General features: G+C 38.5%; 1 protein-coding gene across 2 annotated transcripts; it reads right to left on the bottom strand.

The window, feature by feature from the left end:
• Positions 1-287: 287 nt before the first annotated feature.
• Positions 288-6,677, bottom strand: LOC146678148 (uncharacterized). Of its 2 annotated transcripts, none has more exons than XM_085410496.1 (2): positions 6,324-6,677; positions 288-2,861 (listed from the first exon to the last, which is right to left on the bottom strand). In XM_085410496.1, exon 2 carries the CDS (start codon positions 2,474-2,476, stop codon positions 794-796), a length of 1,683 nt encoding a protein of 560 aa, XP_085266622.1. In that variant the 5' UTR covers positions 2,477-2,861; positions 6,324-6,677; the 3' UTR covers positions 288-793. The 2 variants fall into 2 exon arrangements, with proteins under 2 accessions (XP_085266622.1, XP_085266699.1); XM_085410573.1 differs by having other exon boundaries at positions 288-2,851.
• Positions 6,678-18,556: the final 11,879 nt, after the last annotated feature.

Genomic DNA, 18,556 nt, shown 5'->3' with positions numbered 1-18,556 from the left:
AGCAGTCTAATTGTTTCTAATGGGTATTATTTTTTACTGTGATGAAGTGAAATGGGCTTACATGTTGCACAATAATCTATCCTCACATTAGGTGGGCAGTGAATTGATTGTGGAAAGTCACTGTGAAAAAAAAAGTGTGAAGCATTCTTTCAAAGGGACAATGGGCACATTGTGTAATTTTGAAAAGAAAAAGATGAACTAAAATAGAAAAATGACTTTACCACCTGTCAAGGGTTGACAATTTGTTCAAACACAGTAAGAGAGAAATGAGACACTGGCAGACCGACTCAGAGTTTCAAAGACGTGCGCACGGGTGAGAGTCTCTGAGCAGACTAACACACCGAGCACCGTTTACTCGCTTTATTTATAAGGCAAAATGGGTTACATAATACTTCCTCTTTCAACTGAAGAGGGGAGAGCTCAGGCATTGTCTTAGCTATCTAACTTCTGCACACAAACTGAAAAACAACGACACAGCAGTATTCATGCTTATCTGACATCGCAGACACTGAAGTAAAGAATGCATGTATATGTCCTGTCTTTGTCAAACATCTCACACACTTAAGCAAGGAATACATTGTGTTCTTTTCAACAGTAAGCTTTACCGTGTGAAAATATATAAACACTTGATTATAAGGCATACTTGTTTCTACTTGATTATACTTTAATGATTTAACTAAAATAAAAATTCTCTTAACATTCCCTCCTGATGTTAATATATTTCACATGTTTTACTCAATGCATAGTCACTTGTTAGTCACATTTTCAACTTGCACGTCATTCAGTGAAATAATTAAACAACAAGCTTGTCAAGATTGTCATAGAGATTTTCTTCTCTCTCTCCCACACTCAGCATACCATACTGACGATAGGGATCCTCCATAACTGACTGAGCCAAGACATGGTTTCCTAACATACGCTTGAACATGTTTGTCATTATGCTTCTCAGACATGGGATAATACAAGCAATGAAAAGGCAAAATAGTAACATCACACTGAAAAGGGCCAACAGGCCTTTAATCAGTAGAGATTTCCAAGAGCCGCTCAGCAGCCAGTCCCACCAACCTTGAGTATCGGTAACGTAGTCCTGCTGCTGAGCGTCTCTCAGTTGTTTCAAAACATTCAAAGCATTTGTCATGTTTAATGAATGGATGTTATCAGGTATGTAGGTACAACATGTAGTGTTAAACAATACGCAGAGACCACCTTTCTCTGCGAGAATGATGTCTAAAGCCACTCGGTGCTGCATGACAGTGATGCGAATTGCATCAATTTCTTCATTCTGTCCTTGATTAATGCGGGTTGAAGCATTTAAAAATAATCCAAAACGATAGTCCAGGGTTTCTATCCGTAGTGCGTGTTTCCCTACTCCTATCCATGGAAACAAAGCGTGTATTACCTTCTGGCTCTTGGTCCAGAGTTTGAAGTCATCTGGTACATCAGAACCAAGATATGGATCATGGGGCTTGAGGCCTGTGCTACGTTTAGCTCTGGTGTTGATGTTCACTGACATCTTAAAGGTGTGGTCAGATACCAGAACAGGGGCACAGAGTCCGGTGCTGTTTGGTGGCAGCATGAAATAGACTTTCAGGCCACACGCCCAAGCTGCGCCCTGTACCCAGTATGTACCTGTCGATGAGCCGATGCCATCCCAATCTGGTGCCGCCAGGATCATGGAGCAGTTTCGGTTTTGTCCTAATTTCTTCAGACCCTGGGGCGTACCTGTTTGTCCGGTTGCTCCTGTGAAGTTAAAGCACACTGGGTGTTGTATGTCAGGTGGCAAAACAACTGAGAATGATTTCAGTTTTCTATGGCTGACGTTTATATGCACCCAGTAGGCTTCATTGCAGGTGTAGTTTATATTTGGGTACTGGTGGGTGCAGTTTGTTATGTTGTAGATTAAAGACTTTACACTCTGTGGGACTATATATTGTGTAGTGTTGTGGCATGTGTTGCTGTTTTGGTCCTTTATGGATCCACCTATCACCATCACAGGTTTTCCTGGTGTTGAGCAGGTCCCGGTAATGGCTTTGTCATATATGCAGAGTGCTTCAGCCTTGGTTGGGGGTTTTCCATACACTGTGGCATGGAGTGCTGTCGTGGGCATATGTGAGCAGACATAGCAGTTTGCGGCATTGTCTTCTCTGTGCACTCTGTCATGGACATACCGGTACCATGCATTGTTCAGCCACGGGTGGTTGTGTTCTTTGTCTATCTCCTTCAGGTGCGAGTTGTCGTGGGTCCACCTCTTAGGTCGGAGAATAATTGGTACTGTCTTGTGGGTTCCACTGGGCATCAACCAAAAGAGTGTCGTCATCAGGAGGATAGCCATTAGACAGAATATGTAGCACATGAGTAGTTTTCGTTTGATGTCACAAGCGCCCAAGCACAACAGCTTTGGGGCTGGAACTGGTGCTAGCATTGATTCTGAAGCTGGTTCTTCTTCTGGATTTATCAGGTTGTTTTCCTCAGTCATCTTGTTGAGATTTTATTCAGGCGTCCCTGGTGTTATTATTGGTTCTGCTCTTCGGTGGGATAGGTCAGTCTGATCTTCAGGGCGACCAGGCACACCCGAGCTCCCACGTGAGTAGCACTGCCGAGGAAGCACAGGGCGGGAAACCCGTTCAGCCCTGTCCTCCAGCAGGGGTTCACGTAAGAGTCAGGGGAACCGGCGTCTTATTGTGGTGCAAACACTTTCTTCACGTGGGATTGATGAATCCACGAAACTCGTTCGGCTATCTTACACGCTGTGGGTGTGGTAAGTAGCACCTGGAAGGGACCTTCCCACTTTGGAGCACTCCAGTTTTTCCGCTGGAGGACTTTAATCAGAATCCAATCACCGGGGTTCAACCTGCAAGAAACTGAAGAAAAGTCACTCGGCAGTTGATTGCTTAATCTCACTTCTTTATTCTCAAATAGTTTTGTCATCCATTCTGCCATTGTTGTTTCTGCAATAGATTTATTAATTGGCTCACTCATTATGGGGAGTGGAAAATGTCTGCCATGTACGATTTCAAATGGCGTTAGACCACCTGTTCCTTGAGTTATTCTCATCCATAATTTAACCAAGCTTAGACATTCAGGCCAAGGTTTTTTAGTCTCTTCCATACATTTCCTCAACCTTTGTTTAATTGTGCCGTTAGTTCTCTCGACTAATCCTGCACTTTGTGGATGATAAGAACAGTGATGTTTTATGCTGAAGCCTAAAGCTTCAGAAACTTTACTTATTACTTCATTTACAAAATGTGTGCCATTGTCTGATCTTATCAGAGATGGAATACCGTACGTTGGAATAAAATGATTACATAGACATTTTGCTACTGATATTGCATCTGCTTTTTTCACTGGGTATATTTCTGGCCACTTGGAAAATACATCAATTATCACAAGTGCATATTTGGAGGATTGTGATTCATTTAATTCTATGAAATCCATGTGGACAGTGTGAAATGGATGCGGTGGTATAGGGAAATGCCCTCGCTTTGGACGTAGATTTCCCTGTGCGTTGTGTCTTTGGCAAATCATACATGTTCTGATAAACTCTTGTGCTGAACTTTCAAAATTTTTTGTATAGAATTGTTTATTAAGAATATTAATCATCCCTCCTGATGACACATGAGTTTTCCCATGTGTCACTAAAGCAGCAGTTCTATGCAAAGATTTTGGAAGCACTGGTTTGCCATTACACATCATAAGGTTGTCTTTTAATTCTGCTCCATCTTTCACCCAAGATTTTTGTTCACTCAGCGATGCTGTTTTCTGTGCATCTGCTAGTATTTCTAAAGGTATTAGATCTATGGTTTCTGTTGTTAAAACATCAATTTGTTTTTCTGCAGCTGCTTTTGCTGCTTTGTCAGCAAAGTTATTTCCTCTCGTAATTTCTGTGTCATCCTTTTGATGAGCTGCACATTTGCATAGTGCTAATTCTTTTGGCAACGTTATTACTTCTAATAGCTTTTTTAGAAGGTTTGCATGTTGAACTGTGTTGCCTGAGGAAGTTGTCATTCCTCTGTTATGCCATATTTTAGCGAAATGATGAACTGCTGAATAGACATATTGACTGTCTGTGTAAACATTAACACTTTGACCCTTATATAAAGTACATGCTCTGATGACTGCGGTTAGTTCTGCGCTTTGAGCAGAGTTTGAGGAGCTGAGAGCTTTTGCTTCTATCACTTTATCAACAGTTGTGACCGCATAACCCACACAATTTCTACCGTGAATGTCTTTTGACGCTGAGCCGTCCACAAAAACATTACTGAAACTGCTCTGGGGGGAGCTGTATATATCAGTGCGAGGTTTTGTATCTTCCTCTAATTTTTGAATGCAACAGTGTTGTTCTCCGTCCAGAGAAGTCGGCAAAAGTGTACTTGGGTTTAGCTGGCCACACTTCTCTATTTTTATGTGTGATTGTGTAAGTAGAATCCCCACATAAGAAAGTTGTCTTGCATGCGTGAGGAAAGAGAGGTTCGCTTGGAGCAAAATAGAGGTCACTGCATGTGGGACTTTGATGATCAATTTATGTCCTAGAACAATGTCTGCACATTTTTTAACTGCCTCTGCTGCTGCTGCGCATGCCTGAACACAGGTAGGTAATCCAGCAGCTACAGAGTCAAGTTTGCATGAGTAGAAAGCTAATGGACGTTGTTTTTCTCCAAAAGCTTGAGTTAAGACTGCTTTCATATACCCTCCTGCACCATCAACATGGAGAACGAAAGGTTTTCCATAGTCTGGTAATGCTAAGACGGTACATGTCTGCAGTGCTATTTTCAAATCAACGAAAGCTTTTTCTGCTTCTGGAATCCATTGTACTTTGTCTTTTAATGCTAGATCTTTACCATAAATGAGGTTCTGTAGTGGTTGAGCTAGTAATGCGTATTCTGGAATCCAGCATCTACAGAAATTGCACAGTCCTAAAAAACTCATCATTTGTTGTTTAGTTACTGGTTTTGGGGCATTTTGGACTGCTATCTTTCTGCTCTCTAACAGCTGCCTGCCTTGTCCTGTCAATTTGTGGCCAAGGTATGTTACTTCCTGGCTCCACAATTGCAGTTTATGCTGTGACACTTTATGGCCTTGCTCTGCGAGATGTTGCAAAACTGTTAATGTGTTTTCTTTGCACTCATCTTTTAGTACATTCTCTCTGTCTTTATGAGACCAGGGTCGGAATGCATAAATTAAAGGCTCACCGTCTACTGGTATGACTCCTTGGGCGTCTGGGGGACCAGTGGGTTGACCGTACCTGGGGTTAGATAAGGCTACCATTGGAAACTGACCTACAATTTCTGTTTTTTTGGAATGACCATGCTTAGTCATAAGATCAAGTTGTTGTCTGGCCTCCATATAGGGATTTGAAACAAAAGGTTTGTGAGGAGAGCTTACAGGAAGTGCTGACGTAAGGTTAGGTGCAGCTGCTGCAGGCTGTGCAGGCTGAAGAGCATAAGGAGGGGGGTACGGTTTTTCTTCTCCTGCAGTTTTCTGTTTATCTTTAGTTTCCTGCTTTTGGGCACGTTTAGCAATGCGTTTATCGTTTTCTACCATCCACGCCTTGAAAAGGTGCCATTCTGCTAAGCGTTTTGCTTTTTTCTTTTGGCTCTTTTCCTCAAATAATTCTTTTTGTAAAGCAGCCTTTAAAGCAGTTATTGATTCTTGATTGCATTTGCCTTGCCAGGCTGGGCAATAAATTTTATGTGGATTTCTCCACCTATTTGCACTGACTCTTCCTGCATTTGGACAGTTTTTTTCCAACCATCCTTCATCTGCTGTTAATTTTACTTTAGTTTTAGAGTTACCCATTTTGAACTAATTACGTCAGAACTGTGACACCTTCTTTGGCATGAAAAAGTGAGAATGGGTTTTCGATAACAGCCTTCTACTCTCCCACTAATTGAGAGAGCGGTTATCAATTTTACGTGATGAAGCACAACCCTTTTTTCCACCTTTACCAATACGTGAGTGTACACAGGAAAACAGTTTGAGAAGTGGTTCGACCGCGTATTGGGTCGTAAAAACAACTCACTCCTCACAAACAAAGCGCGTTTCTATGATTTTTATTGAGATTTTCCGTAGGCCTATTTATTTGTGTAACACCTTCACCTTCAGCCACTCTTCTTGAGTGACCGGAAACCTGTTCCGTTGCAGCCACTCCCAGAGCGACCGGAACTTTTAATAGCGATTTTTCTAGAATTTCGCTCTTGCCTGTCGTCTTCTTAGTCCCGCATGGACACTGAGATCTGTCGGCGTACCTAGGTTTACACACTACTTAAAGGAAAATCTCAATATCAACGTATTTTAGCGCTTGGTGGAATGCGTGTCATATTCACCTCTACTGTGGCGCTGCGTTTTAAGATCCGGTGCTCATCGGGTCCTGGAGCCGTGAAGGCCGAACGCTGACCGGAGATCGAATTCACGTTCCCGGGTTTTTCGTTTTACTGATCAGATTTCTTCCAGCGCAGGCGTCACGACGTCAGGATCCGATGGAGACCGTCTGTGGAAAACTAGACGTTAAAATAACAGTCAGTTCTCCGGCTACGAAGGACCAATTAAATGTCAAGGGTTGACAATTTGTTCAAACACAGTAAGAGAGAAATGAGACACTGGCAGACCGACTCAGAGTTTCAAAGACGTGCGCACGGGTGAGAGTCTCTGAGCAGACTAACACACCGAGCACCGTTTACTCGCTTTATTTATAAGGCAAAATGGGTTACATAATACTTCCTCTTTCAACTGAAGAGGGGAGAGCTCAGGCATTGTCTTAGCTATCTAACTTCTGCACACAAACTGAAAAACAACGACACAGCAGTATTCATGCTTATCTGACATCGCAGACACTGAAGTAAAGAATGCATGTATATGTCCTGTCTTTGTCAAACATCTCACACACTTAAGCAAGGAATACATTGTGTTCTTTTCAACAGTAAGCTTTACCGTGTGAAAATATATAAACACTTGATTATAAGGCATACTTGTTTCTACTTGATTATACTTTAATGATTTAACTAAAATAAAAATTCTCTTAACACCACCTAATCCGAAGCTCCGAGACTTTGGCTCTGCCATGTTTTCTTTCTGTGTTTTATAAACAGATTTTGTGAATATAGTTTATGAAACAGTGGTTTCATATCTCTGAACAATCCCAAGACAAGCATCACTTAAAAGCTTGATATGTCTTATATCCAACTTTGTATGCAAGTTGTATCCCTGTGAGAGCCTGGCAGCTTGTCCAGGGTGTACCCCCACAGCTGGAATGGGGTCAGCACCCCTGCAGACCTGAACTGGTTAGTAGGATGGATCTACTTTCGACTGATATGGGGGATTCCAGCATTTGTAGCTCAACGTATCAGCTGCTGGCTGGCTCTGAAAACAAATGAATCCCTATAGACTTCCATTTTAAAATGCTTAACTTCAGACATAAAAGTGAAAATGTTATCGTTCTTCTCATAAAACCATTTTAAACTCATACCTAATTTCTTCTTTCATAATAACCCCATGGGGAGTTAAATGGATAAGTCATGTATTTTGAAACTGCTAAGGCTTAAAAAAAAGTTGTGTACACCTTGATTAACAGCTGTGCCTACATCTGCTGATTTTGATCTCCACTTATTATAGACACTGGAGTGGCACTAAATTATCACTAATTAGCAGATATGTGTACCTGAGCATTAAATCTCTATATAGTGTATGGGTGCAGCTTTTTTAGCCAAGCTTGCCAGTGGTAGCTGGTACACCCTCTCATCCAAAACCAAAATGGTGATGGCCAAAGTACTAAAACTGGGGTTTCACATTTTTTATTAAATTAGTTAACAATAGTTAACAACAACCGTGTCCTTTCATGGTGGGTAGATTCATCTGAAAAGAAGCAGGAGAATACCTACTCCTACCTACTCCCACTCCGCCACTTCACTCTGAGTGATTCTTAACATGAGCCTCGCAGTGAGTTTAGCCTCTTGGTTATCTCGATACATATTCCTATAGTGATATTTTAGCTAAAGACAAAAAAGTAATATAACACATTGGGTATGAAACCAGACATTCTTAAAGTTACCACAAAGTGGACTGAACATATTTTTTAAACTATTTATATGATAATATTACTTTATAAAACTAAACGTCTGTCTGGGTCAACTATAGCTGAGGACGTACATCGTTTAATAATCAACAAGTCAGTGCCCTGATCCCAGCCCAAGCCTCCCTCCTCTACATGTAACAGTGTATTGAACCCTAAAAACTGCCCGTGTGTGTGTCAGGAAAATCCCACTAATAATGGATGAATGTAGCTTGTAGTGTAAAGCATTTTGAGTGGTCAATAAGGCTACGAAAGCACTATATAAATGCTCTCAATTAAAACAGCCTTTTTATGATGCATGTATGGCCTCCAGGTCTGATTTGATTGGGGAGTTGGCTTGCACTTGATTTTTAGACTGGACGGACACATCCGTCACTACTAACTTGTTAAAGAGAGCAGTTTCACCATTTACCCGATACAAACCATTTAAATACATTTGGATGAACTCCAATACAGATTTTTTTTTGTTGTTTTTTTTTTAGATCTTATCAAGACATATTGATTAACACGGTGACAGAACAACAAAAGGACAAACACAGTGTTAAACAGAACATGCACAATCAATTTGATAATTCTTTCTAGTGTTAAAAGGCACAACAGATGAAAGTATGCAGTACATTCTGCAACTGGTGTGAGAAAATATCAATTTGTTGCTCCTCATTTAATAAAACACTCTAGCTTTTGTCTCTTAATGAAGTTAAATAGTGAAGCTGCATGTTTCCAAGTGTATAGCCTCAGGATAAAAATCTTTGCATTTACAAAACTGATTGAAGTAAGATTACAGAAAGAAAAGAAGAGCTCACGTAGATTTTTGCCTGAAGGGCTTCAAAAACTACAGAAAGGTATATTTCTTAAATAGGCAGAATCATTACATGAGATAAGAAGAGAACACGGTTTGTGCCATTTACCGAAGTTAGAGGTGCGCTGGGATTTGATAAGAAATACTGTTTAAACTCAACAATTCGATTCTATAGTAAATTTAACTGCAAGCAAACGATCTATTGCAGAGACATCTTTTTTTTCTTGACCCTTGTACACAAGGTCAAAGGTACCTTTACACAGCGTTTTTGTTTCTGTATGAGTTTCCTTATGCATGAATCATTGTGTTGTAAGTTATTTGTTATCATCATTGAAAAGATTTACTCAGCAGTTATGGTTGGTTTAGCATGGAACTAAACTTGAGATCTTAATTGGTTCTCATTAATAAGTCAGCAAAGTAATTAGGACACAGGGGTGGAGGTTATATTTGTGTTTGATTACATGGTCAGTGTGTTATGAATACTGAGTGTTCCATATTTCACTGTTTCAGTACAGATTTCATCACATTGCAGTTGTTATTTTGGAGTTGGTACTTGCCCAGTAATACATTACTGATCAAAGAAAGTGCATCAGTCCTAAACTGTAATTGTGGTTTAAATAACCCAAACACATGGCAATATTTCTCACAAAGACTATAGACCCTTTGTATAATTCAGAAAAGCTGACTTTGGAACCACAAATTGGAGTCTCTTCAGATACTGAGCTTTTTAATTTCCCTATTATATATCGAGGGCCTAAGTATTTTTTCCCACCTGATAAACTCCATTGAATATTCAGCAAACCAGTTGCAGATAAAGACAAAAATGTGTGCACAAAGACTGACATTTTCCTAGAAATTTCTGAAAGCAGATATCCGTCAGTCTGATTTACAAATTAATACTGCAGCTGGGAGGTCTGACATCCATTCCACTTGCATCTACGACCAGAACTGGATTTAGACACAACCTTTATGACCTGTTTGCATATCAATACTTTTGTGTGCTCTGTCAGTCTTTTTAATGAACAGGAAAGGAGGTAGTGGACTTTCATCTGTCATTATGCGCATCTATTACGCATGGCTTAGGTTATTTATAGTGCCCATAATATTATTAATTCAGCACATGCTTCAGCAAAATCATCATCAGTAGTCATATTTCCCTCTTCAATAGGGATAGGACAGTGATAGGATTTATGAGTGCCCTTTATTTAAACCAGTGACTGACACCATTAGTGAAGATAATACTGTTTTACATTTGTTTCAAAGGTAATATTATTGTTATTAACAGCAATTTAAAGGTTCATCTCTGGAAAATGTACATGAATTTTGACGTGTGTTTTTGACATGTCCCCTCTTTCTCTTAAAGGACAGCAGCTCAGCAATTTTATCCCAGCGTGATTTATCTGTTACCCAGAGACTCTCACAGTGTCATAATTTGGTTTCCTAAGCCTTTAACTGCCCCCCTATACATGCTCAGTAGGTTTGTGATCAAGTGTCTATGAAGTCCATGTCAACTACAGTGAGCACTTCCTGGTCTTTTTTGGTTTTCAAGTAATTTTTGCAAAGCTTTAAGGTATGTTTGGGCTCATTATCCTGCAGGAGCATGAATCCTTTCTCCACAGAGATGAAGGTTAAGCATGTGTCTGAAGAGGAGTGCTGCTTCCACTTGGTCAGAGTAGAATTCAGTACAGGTGCCTAACTCAAGCTAAGCAAATCCACACAGAAAATTCCAACCACCGTGTTTCATTGTAAGTTTGATCTCTTGTTTATCTCCTTATAACTTCCACTGACTGCCTGAAATCTGAAACTTTGATTCATCGGGTAACAGGATCTTTTTGTTTTCTTTTAGGTGACTGGATTTTTAAAAAAATGTATTTTTAGAAATTTCTGCTTCTTGGTTCATTTTAATGTGAAAAGAAGAAAGGGGCCACTTTAATTGAGGTGGTTTGGGCATCTGACTCCCGCGTGCCTCCTGGGTGAGGTGTCTCAGGCATGCCGCCTTAATAGGAGGAGGGCTCAAGGCAAACCCAAAACACCCTGAGACGCAGCAGTGGATGGATAGATGTTACTGGGATTATTTTCTATAGCATTGTATTTAGGGAAAAAAAGTCTTCCTCACCCGACTGGCAGTGGTTTGTGTGTGTTCCTCGGTTTTTAGGTGTTCCAATTGGTTGTGAATCGCTACGTAGTCGAAGCTTTCGTCTTACAGCCTGCAAAGTGTGTCCCTTCTTTAGACTGAAAACTGTATGAATTGTGCATCTAAAACAATCATGTTCTCTGCATCATTTGACAGCTCAAAAGTCTGTGTTTCAACCCCAGCTGCTTCTGCATCTCCCTGATGACTTCCCAGCTGCTTCTCAGGGCTGATTGTAATAATTTGTTACTTAGTAAGAGGTTTTTGTTTTTAATTTGTTTTGGGGTTGTTGTTTTTTTTGAGCATTTCAAAGAATTGTTTTAATCTTTCAGTTACTCAATTTACTACTAATTGTTATCAACTTTCTTGCAGTGAGTTTCTGGCACTTTCTTTGGGGGGGGATCTGGGTTCTCAGCTCCAGTTCTGAAATTTATCAGTACCTTTTTGCAAGGTAGAGAACTGTCTCTACTTCTTGTCAGTTCTGTTTAGCTGCTAAATCTGCAAGAATTTCATTCACAAGTTGATGGATACCAAAAATGGGGCTAAAAGAGAATAAATGAATATTCAGAGAATGTAACTGAAATATCTCAAATGACTACAATAGCACTCTAAAATGTGTTGTAAAATGATTCTATGTGTGTGTATGTGTTCCTGAGGCCAGTGATTTTCATGACAAAGTCATGCCTGTTTGCCTGTGTTTTTTTAATGCAGTGATGCCTGAGGGTCCAAAGTTCCTGGGCATTCAAAATGAATTTTCAGCCTTATTACTTGCAGACCTTTAAAGATATTGTGGCGTGTTGGGGGAGCAGTTAGTTCTCTCCCGACATGTGCTGCTGTTTAGATGTTCTTGTTTTATTGTTTATGGTTACATTACTTTTAACTGTTATCTTAACTGTTGTGTATATACTGCGGTACAAAGTCACTGACAGTTTTTATTCGATTCGAGCAGCTACTTTAAAAAAAACAACACAATGCCAAACAGCCCCTCTGTCAACTAGACAGTCAGTTGAAAAGGAGCTCAATCAATATCTCCGAACCTTGGAAGCTTGCCCACAAACAAACCCTCTGGATTGGTGGAAGCAGCATGAGGCACATTTCCCACTATTGGCTAAGCTGGCTAAAAAAATACCTGTGTATTCCTGCCACAAGTGCACCCTCAGAGCAGGCATTCAGTACAAGTGGAAACACTGTAATATGTCAAAGGTCTGCACTTAAACCAGAAAGAGTTGACCAACTTGTATTCCTGGCTCTCAACCTTTAAAGGCAATTCCCTGAGAATCAGCAAGATGGGGCAAACATTTTAAAGCACTGTTTTGCCAAGTTAGTTTTTGTATGCTGTAATTCCTTCTTGCAATGTATTGTTTGCTTGTTATAGGTTTTATATATTTGTTTTGTCAACCTCAGTTTGCTGCTATAGTTTAAGCGTGAAAAAAAATCATGTTTACATTTTGGGTTTTATACACTAATGTATATGACAGGCCTGCGTTTATTTTTGTTTGAATTGTCTTCACTGTTATTTTCATATAATGCTAAAATTCAAACCTGGAAATTTCTTTTATTTATATATTTAATATATTTTTGTCGTAAGCCTTATAGTTGCTACAGTTTGAAGTACAATGTTTACATTTGGTTTTAATGTTAATGTTAGACTTATATTTATTTTGTTTAAAGGGTTTATTGGCCTTATATAGTTTAGTTGTTAGTGCTTTGATTCTTTTATATTTAATATATGTTGTGAGAGTTATTGCTGCTACAGTTCACATTTTGTTTATGTCAGGCATTTTATATAGCAGTATTTCATATTGGGCCTTTAGTAAATTGTTTTTCAAAAGTGTTTTATATTTGATACATTAACATTTTATGCTTACATTCTAAGTCAAACATTTGCTCAAATGTTCTAAATAAAAGAACAGAAATAATTACAAATTGTTTGTACGTGTTTTGGAGTTTGTATGTGCTTTGTCTCTAGCGGCCACCGTAAATATACTTTTATTCATTCACTCCACATAAAATGTAATAAATCATATAATGCAAAAACCAACTATTTACATTTCAACTTTAACTATTTACATTTTCAGCTTTTTCCTTTTGAACAAATTTAAAGTGAAACAACACAAAACACTGCAAACCACAACACAATTAAATATAAATATGAAAAATATGAAAACTAAAAGAACATGCATATTCTCTGTCATATGGACCTGCATGAATAAACTTTCTGAATCCTTCATCATCCGCAACTAAAAATAGTTGTGGATGATTACTATACCTTTCTAATGTGACCTTGTTGTCCCTGGCTCTCTTTCCCTCCTACTCTGTTCCTGTGCTACTGCGAGTGTAACTACCGCCCCTCCCCCCTCATTCCCCCCTCATCCCAGCGCAAAGCACAAGGCTCAAGGCAAGAGGCTTACGTCGTTCATTTCAAAGAGTCGGCTCTAAGAGCGACCGACACATCACTAGTACAAGCAAGTGTTTAATAAAGAGCTCCTCCTACCAGTTTGGGGTCAAACAACAAGCTCAGTCTCTGTGTGGAGCTTTCTTGTTAAGATTTCTCTGCTTGTCACAATATTGTGTCCTGTAGATAATGAATGCTTTAGTCTTTGAAACTTTATATTTAGGAACACTATTCTGAAATGTTTTCTATGGTTTGAACTGCATTTCGTTGCCCTGTACCTGTGCATGTGCAATGACAATAAAGTTGAATTCTATTCTATTTAAAAAAAAAAAAGATGCAGTATTGTGATGATTGGTGAACTCTCTAAGATGTTCTTTTTACATACTGACCTGTTGCTATTTAACTTAATCACTTTCAAATTGTACAAAAACTGTTTCTTTTTTAGATTTTTAACTATATTTCCACCCTGCATAAGTTAAGAAATACACTATAAACGTAGTTATTAGTTTCCTGGAGACTATTCCCATATGGAAAAGAAATAGAAAAAACTCATAAAAGACTTGCATAAGATGTGGCCTACTTCATATAGTGAATCATATAAGGCTTATATGATTTACTCATATGATTTACTCATGAAAGTGGCCACTTTCTCATTACTTTCATATATTGTTTTAGTAAGTATCCAAAACATACAAGTTTCATTTATACAATTTTTCAAGGGATCTTATATCTGTTTTCACTCTTGTATGCTTTTCATACAAGTTTCACACAAGACAGATACAAACTTCATAAGGTTTATATATATCTTTTCCATATGGGTTTACACCATTATTCAAAGTCACCCTCCAGTTGCCTTCCATCTTTCCAATTCACTTGCATCTTTAGATCTCCAGTCTGTTCTCTCCTGCTGCTGGCAGAATTTCTCCTGTTGAGCTTCAGGCCCTTCACTCCCCCTTCATTAAAACCTCTTTAACCTCACCATCTGTGTCATCTTCACTGTATCTGCTAGTGTCCAGTTCCAAAATTAAAATCCTTGTCCAAGAAATACAAAGGATTTAGAAATTAGAAATTTCTGCACATAGAGAAGCCTTAAAGACCAGGACACAGCAACAGTTAAGAAAATGTTTTCGTGTCTAGAAGTGAGAGAAGGACCAGAAACTTAAAGTCTTCCTTCTGTAGCCACAATAGACTATGGGAAATGTAAAAAATCATAAGCCTAAGTAACCAAGGCTGACTGTTCTTGCAAGCCACTGAGAAAATAATGTACAGAATTTTACTGTACAAGAATCGAGTAAAGAATAACCCTACCTCGCTTAAAGAACACAAGTGATGCACTGGTTTACAGTTAGAAAAAATAACAAAAAACTATTTGTTAACGCTGCTTTCAAAAAGTAATAATTACAAACAAGTCTTTAACTACATCCCTGTTCTTACTTTATGAAGCAGAAGGGACAAAGCTGGTGTGCAATATATGTAGAAAATGTACACACAAGTGACAAATTAAAGTAAAAACTTGCCCTCTTCAGTGAAGCAATGACAGCGATCGAGTCCTTTTAACAAAGGACCATCATACGATTAAACATTCCCCTTTCCCACAAGGTGTAACTGTATGATTTCAATGAATTTTGATCATATAAATCAAACTGGCCTTCACCAGATCTTAGCAGTCAAACATCTAGGGCATTTTGTAATTGTAAGATAGGAGCCTCGAACACCATTATTTAACTATATAATGGCAAAGCTCACTGAAGCATATGCTCACCAAAGGTTTTTTTAATATAAATTTGTCACCTGTATGCAACAATTTAATATTTACAAGCTCAAGGGGTCGCTAGAAGTACGATAGTAAATTTCTCTTAAACTAGAAAAGCTGTCTTAAGGTTACATAGAAACACTCAAGGGTACACTATTTTGTACTTAAGTACAGCATAATATCATCAGCATAAAGTTTTATTTGGCATCAACATACAGAAAAGGAACTATGGCAAAAAGACTTGTATATAGAAACTGTTAATTTCCCATCTCTACACTTAACCAACAACATTTGAGCAAAAAGTCCAATAAACTCTGCTTTTCTATGTGTGCATTTTCTTCTTAACACATTTTCATGGTGTCTATGTGTATTAGTTCTACTAGAACTTGGGGCCTTTTGTAACCACATTTGTTCAGCATAATAATGTTTTGTGGCTCAGGCTAATTGGTCCAACTGTGGGCCAAACTGAGTCCCAGAAGGCCAAAGCCTGAGCTACCAATACCATCTGTTGATGGAACACCCTCTCAATTTGGATCGGCTTGTCAGTCTGCCTGGGGAAAACATACAGTATATTCATGCATGCAAGCGCACACAAGGCAAAACATTATCTTGAAACATTTATCAGTGTAATAATTATGTGTTTAAGTCATTCTTTCCCCACAGTGGGTAAAAAAACAACACTATCTCATTTCAGTGTAAATGAGGAATGTGCTGTGTTTGACCAAATGTGACTGAACTTATACGTGACACTTGGCTGTGAGTTGTGAATACCTTGATTTTTTACATTTATTTTAAATCAAAACATTTCTGGATGTCTGTGTACACACAGAGTATTTAATGAAGGGGTCATAAATTTACAGTTGTTGTTTTGTTTTTGTTTTTTTTGTTTTTTTTACCTAAATAGACACCAGTGGACATGTATAAATAGCAGAAATAGAGTCTGATATCAGTTTTATGAAACAGTCATGAAATCTTGTTTTTGCACTTGTGTTCTTGGACATGAATTGTAGAGCCTTGGTTGGAAGGAGATGGTCATGGAGTATATGGGTGGAGTACATTTAGGAGACTGCAGAGTGAATCCCACACAGTCTTTCTGTCACGGTTCTGAGCTTCTGTTTCTTGTCACTTAATACTAAATACTATATAACTTTCCTGTTCATCTAATCTAGCTCTTTTTTTCTGTTTTCCTGCCACCTTTCTGTCACACATTTGTCTAATTATTTGCTTTAATATACAATATTAAAAAAAAACCTTGCAGACCTTCTGCTGGATCTCCTTTAATTCTTTGCTCTTACCTCATTTTTCTGGAAGCATTATTTAAAATTTGGCAAAAAATATAAGGAGCAAAAAGTGAATCATATTGTTCCAAAAGACATGCCTGAGATGTATGATAGGGAAATGTTGCCAAAATGCTTTATGTGTAAGAAGCCATAGAAGTAATTTTGTCACAATGTCAACTACCCACAAGTACCCACTTAAACCCAAAGCTGTTTGGCTCAACTCCGTGTGCCACTGATCAAAGATTCAGAGTAATCCAACTTGCTTTCATTTTCAGAGTGTCAAATACTGCCGCTTTGTCAATGTTGCTGGCATCTCTGTGGTACACAGAAAGTATCTTTAAGCATTCCTACTTTAACACAATCAGTGGCGATATTGCATGCTGAGTGCAATGAAGGAATCAGGAGTGGGTGCCAGTGACGTAAATTACAGCTGTCACCCAGGAGCCTGCAGTTTGGCTCAATTTTTGTTTGTGTTTGCGCTTGAAAAAAATCACGCTTTGGGTTAAATACAGCTCCTCACAATAACAACTCAGCATGATGAAAAAAGGTGCCAAATGTATCAGGGGCACTGACTCAGCTTCCATATTAAAACGTTTTTTCTGCGAATTGGATTTCTTTTGGTGTCCCACAAAGAGATTTTAGCTTGAGCTGAGGATAATCAGGAGTATTGCATTTTTATTTTTATTTTTTTTTACATAATCATAATAGATTTTTTTTTTTGTTCTTTTTGCCGAATACACCAATAGACTCTACTTTACATCTGCAGAGTAGGGACAGTCTGTAAAATAAAAAATAAATCTCCTAAAAACATATTTTATTCACAAAAGAAAATGCATCAAATCTTTAAACTGAGAAATTTTACAATTTCTTTTTTTTTTTTTTTTTTTTGTCCCATTTGGATCTTTAGCCATCAGAATTGTTGTCTTAAGGCCAAGAAAGATGCCAAGCGGATTTATTTTACCAAGTGGATCATCATGGCCTTGCCATATTGGTCCATTTGATTGACCTTTATTATAATTTTGTATTTATTTTATTTTCGGTTGCTACAAACGGGACAGACATGACTGGGGGATAGGACAGGGAGAAAGAAGGAAGGAAAGAAAGAGAGGGAGAGAAAGAAAAACAGAGGGGAGAAGAGACTGTGAGAAAGGGGGAAAGAAAGAAAGAAAAACAAAACACCTGGATCACCTGTATGGATATAAAAAAATAAAAAAAAACAGAAGAGAAAGCAAACAAAAAAAGAGCAACATAATAAAAACAGCACCATCACAATAAACTAGCTAACAGTAGATAACAGTAGATACTAAATACTGCAAGACTACATTGAGTGTTTTATAAAATGGCCTGCATTTTGTATAGCGCTTTACTCAGTCCCTATGGACCCCAAAGCGCTTTACACTACATTCAGTCATTCACCCATTCACACACACATTCACACACTGTAAATAACCACTAGTAAAAAAAAAAGAAAAAGGGAAAAACTCTCAAATATCTCTGAATATTACTTGTATGGACTTTACTGGACCTGCTCTGTTCTAAGTAGTTTTCAAAGCTCTGTCACTTGATTTTTGTTTCAGGATTCATATTGGTGTCAAAATGTGTTTTGTTGTGATTGCAAACAGGCCTTGTGTTTGTTTCCAGACTGCAACGGGTAAGAACCTAATCTACATATTTATAACTCTGTTTGATATTATTAATTTTATCTTTGATATATGCATTGGTGTGTGTGTGTGTTTCTGATTGATGTGCATTATGCTTCATCTCAGCATAAACTGCGAGTGAAGATTAAAGGAAAATGGGGATTCAGCAGAACACTCTTCGAGTTGGCTTGCACGTAAGCAAGATAAGTGAAAACAAAAATGCACACACATAAGACCCTCCTCCACCCTCCACACACACACACACACACACACACACACACACTGACTGAATCTTTTTCACATTTGTTTCATCTGGCTGATCTGTTGATCTGTGTTTATTTAAAAACCAGAGACACTGCATATGTCGGATAACCCTTGGCTCCTTTCGCTCTCTGTTTCTCAAATTTAAATGAGCTTCATCAGCACAAAATATTTTAGCATCTGTTCGCCAAAGTACACAGTGACAATCCTGAAGAATGATAAATCATTCAGC

Source organism: Rhamphochromis longiceps, linkage group LG1 (genome assembly GCF_057381845.1).
Source record: "Rhamphochromis longiceps isolate RC_006_pf linkage group LG1, R_longiceps_female_GT1.1, whole genome shotgun sequence".
Lineage (NCBI taxonomy): Eukaryota > Metazoa > Chordata > Actinopteri > Cichliformes > Cichlidae > Rhamphochromis > Rhamphochromis longiceps.
Note: the sequence above shows the minus strand (reverse complement) of the source record. Positions and strands in the feature narration are given on the sequence as shown.